Source organism: Medicago truncatula, chromosome 4 (genome assembly GCF_003473485.1).
Source record: "Medicago truncatula cultivar Jemalong A17 chromosome 4, MtrunA17r5.0-ANR, whole genome shotgun sequence".
Classification (NCBI taxonomy): Eukaryota; Viridiplantae; Streptophyta; class Magnoliopsida; order Fabales; family Fabaceae; genus Medicago; species Medicago truncatula.
In genome coordinates this window covers 41,209,182-41,213,457 of record NC_053045.1, presented here as the reverse complement: position 1 = coordinate 41,213,457, position 4,276 = coordinate 41,209,182, and the positions used below count along the sequence as shown (strand labels likewise).

The 4,276-nt window shown below is 33.0% G+C and overlaps 1 protein-coding gene across 2 annotated transcripts; it reads left to right on the top strand.

The window, feature by feature from the left end:
• The first annotated feature begins 1,024 nt into the window (after positions 1-1,024).
• LOC25493028 (chaperone protein DnaJ) lies at positions 1,025-2,552 on the top strand. 2 transcript variants are annotated; one of them, XM_024781913.2, is made up of 5 exons: positions 1,025-1,476; positions 1,569-1,656; positions 1,765-1,838; positions 1,957-2,013; positions 2,201-2,552. In XM_024781913.2, exons 1-5 carry the CDS (start codon positions 1,366-1,368, stop codon positions 2,339-2,341), a joined length of 471 nt encoding a protein of 156 aa, XP_024637681.2. In that variant the 5' UTR covers positions 1,025-1,365; the 3' UTR covers positions 2,342-2,552. The 2 variants fall into 2 exon arrangements, with proteins under 2 accessions (XP_024637681.2, XP_013456857.3); XM_013601403.3 differs by having other exon boundaries at positions 1,057-1,476; positions 1,768-1,838.
• Positions 2,553-4,276: the final 1,724 nt, after the last annotated feature.

Here is a 4,276-nt window from a genome sequence, read left to right as displayed (position 1 = left end):
ATAGTCCGGTCTTTGGTCAAGAGATAGGTAACATCTTACTAATAATTTAGTTAAAATATGAACTTGGATTCTCTTGATTCATTCTTAATAGGAGTTTGTTAACTACTTGAGTATAATCACTCATTTAGTACGATGTTATTTGGTAGGAGGGAATTCTTTATGAAATAGTAAATACACAATTTTTTGTCCATGTTTTACGTTACTTGATATAATACGAGTAAGTCCTTTAGTTTTTTTTTTGAAGGGATAATAAGTCCGTTAGTTAAAAAGTTGATATACAACTAGATCAAATAAGATTATGTTTTTTCTCGATTTTTATTCAATGTGATCTGGACTTAGATCGACGATCCAGTTGTAGAAGCATGGGGAGGATGACAATAGTTGCTCAAAGGGGATGATGTTTCTGCAAATACTCTTGCGGTCAAATTAGTTTGTGATCAAATGTGTGGAATTTTAAGGGTTAAAAGTAATGCACCTTTAACTTGCATTAGGTTTTCATGTGGTTTCGAGGTGAAATATGTTGAGCCTGTTGAATTGTATCAAGTTTTATTAATTGTCCGATTGTCATTGATTGACGCCAGCGAGACCACTAAACTCGTTTAAGTGTGCCGGTGTTACATCATCCTAACATGTTGAGAAGCGACCCAATCTTTTAGCTTATTGGGCTTAGTCCAACCAAATAAGCTTATTGGGCTTAGCCCAATCAAGAACACAATTTAAGAAGATTTTCTATTAGACAGATATTTTTGGTTCTAATATTCCAAACAATAATGTCCTTTCTTTTTCAATTCTCATATCAATTCCAACGATCTGAATTTCAATTTCCCCAAACTTGCCTTGAAAAAAGGAAGTGGGACAGAGTGAAGATTGACAAAACTTCCAACCCGAAAAATATCTCAGCCCCACAACCATACCACGTGTATTATATTTACCTCATTTCATACAAAATATCCACATCTCATGCAACAAGTACAAAGACAAATATCTTGTACAAGAACATTCGAGAGTTAGCATGTGCATGTTCCGTGGTCACCACTACAATCGTGTTAACAACAATAATAAGGATAATGTTGTTTCTTAGATATTTTTGCGCAACTTCTAGAGCATTCCTTTCCTAATTAACCGACTTTAACTCCCAATAAATACCATCCATCATAAATAATTTCCACATACTCCCTTGTTCTTTAATTTGTGTCTGTCAATTATTATCAATACATTACATGTGTCATTGATCTAAATACGAACACCAAAAACATTACTTTGTCTCATTTTGCATGATATTTTCCTCAATTCCTTTTTAGTTGTTGAGTTTGGTTCATTTTTTTTTTTTTACTTCTAGTGCATGGTTTAAACGAGCTAGTGACAATGGATGATTATAGAGAAGGCTCATTATCATCATCTTACTACAGCATTCTCGGTGTTAGCTCAGATTCTTCTATAGATGAAATAAGGCGTGCTTATAGGAAGCTTGCTATGGTTAGTTAATTATAGTTGCTTTCTTTTTGGGAATTTGCATTGTTATTCAAATTTGAATGTGAGGTGCTGATTGTGAATTTCAATGCATGCAGCAATGGCATCCAGATAGGTGGACAAGAACACCTTCTTTACTTAGCGAAGCCAAGTGTAAATTTCAGAACATTCAAGAAGCTTATTCAGGTATATATATATATATATATGGTTCAAGCATTTCAAGACTTGTGAATTTTTGTTTCTTTTGGGAGAAATAATGTTATTGAAATGTGTTTTGTTTTGTTTTGTTTGGAGCAGTGCTATCTGATCCCAAGAAAAGAAGTATGTACGATGCTGGCTTGTATGATCCTCAAGAGGAAGAAGTTGAGGTAATTATGTGCTTATGGAAATTTTTCCTGTAGTTTTTCTTGAAGATTGTTTCGTTTTTGTTTATTAGTTTGTTATATTATTATGGTGCTGAAAGACATGCATTGTTTCTAATTTTAGGATTTTTCTGATTTTGTGGACGAAATGGTGTCCCTTATGGCTGAAGTTAGGCGAGAGGTATGGTTCTTTTGACCACTTCCTATAACTAATCCTTTAGAAAAGTTTGATCTTGGTAATTATTTCATAGCTCCAATTTTGAATTTACAAAATAATAAATTAGTTCGTAAATTGATAGATATTTTTTAATTAAATTGTTATTTTGCATATTTGATGATTAAATCATGTCACAAAAACATTCTTGCAGGAGAAGGTTTATGGTTTGGAGGAGTTGCAGGACATGTTCATGGAAATGGCTGAAGGATTCCAGAGTCCTTCAGTGTATTGTGGGACACCATCGGTGGTTGATGAATCCTTTGCTAACAGAGGAAGTGTTTTGACACGATAATTGATAATATAAGCCGGGCCATATTTTTTTCGTATCCGGTTTTAACTTCATGACACAACAAAGGGTTACTGTAATAAATGGATGCATTGTGCTGTTTTCATTCTATCATGTTATTATCTGAATAATTGGAAAGAGTGTTTAATTTGTGAGTTATGTATGTCACTCAAGCGGGGAAGCATAGGATTTGTATCCTCTCCTACCATTTCTTTTATGTTGTTGGTGCTGCACTAGTTCTGATGATAGAGCACTGTTATTGTTATTTTCTCTGTGTTGAAGGATTTCCATGTTAGGGAGCGATCTAGCCGGCTAACTTCAATCCGAAGTTCATTGAGCACTCATCGTTCCGCAACGCTTGACATATATAGTAGCATATTTTAAATGTTCGAAATATCAGAAAAGAATACCCATTAGAGAAGGTTTCATGTGATTCTTTAAAAAAAGTTTATAAATTAAAACAATAATACAATTTTTATTATTAAAAAAAGTTGTTTCTGATTAGAGAATTGCCCTGCAGTAGATGATTCCCTCACGCATACGCTTAACCTCTTCTGGTAATTAATTGATGCCACTGAACTACCACGGTTGGCTCATAGATATGTAGATGTTGCTATCTACTTTTAATGTGCATTTACTTCAACAAAAGTGACACTTCAATTAGAACATAGACCTTTCCTATGTTGTAATTTAGGTTGAATAAAGATCGGTAGACATCTTTAATGTGTATATTTCTTTATACCACTATTAGAAATTTTAGTTAGCTAAATATACAATATAATATGTGTTACTATATCTTTTCAGTTGCGTGACCACTATTTAGAAGGTGAAAAATGTGGTCACGCACATAAAATGCGTGTGACCACTATTTTTCCACCTAGTTAATCAAATAAATTTTGAAAAAGTAGTGGTCACACATACCACATATTTGATTAACTGGAATTTTTTAGAATGGTATAAAAAGGTGTACATATTAGAGGGATTTCACTTGTGTACCATTAAGGTACAAATGGTATATACAATTGGCCAATTAGAGTGTGTCACCTACCAATGTTACTTTATAAATGCTTTATTTGATATATATTTTTAAAGGGTGTGCCACATGGCACAATCTAATTGAGCAATGATATATATCACTAGTGTCGTCACCCGTGCAACGCACGGCTCGGAGCAGTTTCATATGTCCTTAGTTTAATTATAAATGCGAAATTAATTTTTAATTAAAGTTGAAAACGACAATGACAAACTAATTCCACACCGCGGTAGAAATTATGTCATAATTAGGTTATTTAGTGTTGTCGTCAATTCAAGATAAATATCATTGATTAACAGTAGTTATGTGAAGATAAAAATCACACAAACACGTTAAACTCGTCAAAAGTTGTAAAAGATTTATTGTAATATCCCACAAGCCTTCCAAGCGAGCTAAAAAAACAAAGGACATGTTACACCAACTTCTCATATTGCATAATACATTAAGTTAAAAAGTAAGCATAAAAACGATAGATAAACATCCACTAAAACGCTTAAGATTTTAATTTTTATTCCACCTCTACGAAGTTGATCTAGCTATCTCAACAAATAAGCTATTCAAAGCAAACTCAAGATTGCAACAAATTTTGTCTCCCTTATGCAAAACGTTATCAAAAGCAAATTGAATCCAACCATCATATATGCATTTCTTCTTTTCGTCATCTTTTGATGCAACAACAATAGATCTGTACATTTCGATAGTGTCGATATCCATTAAAATAATTGACGTCCTTTTCCGTTTTTCAAATTGACACGTGATTCTGTCCCCTTGCTAGCTTTTTCTAATAAAATCCCAGATAGATACATTTTTAATGCTTAACGTGCTATCTTGTCTTATGGATTAATAAGAAAAGGATTTGAATTTGTTAATCTTAGATCTTTATGGGATTGTTTGGTTTTAGATTGAAG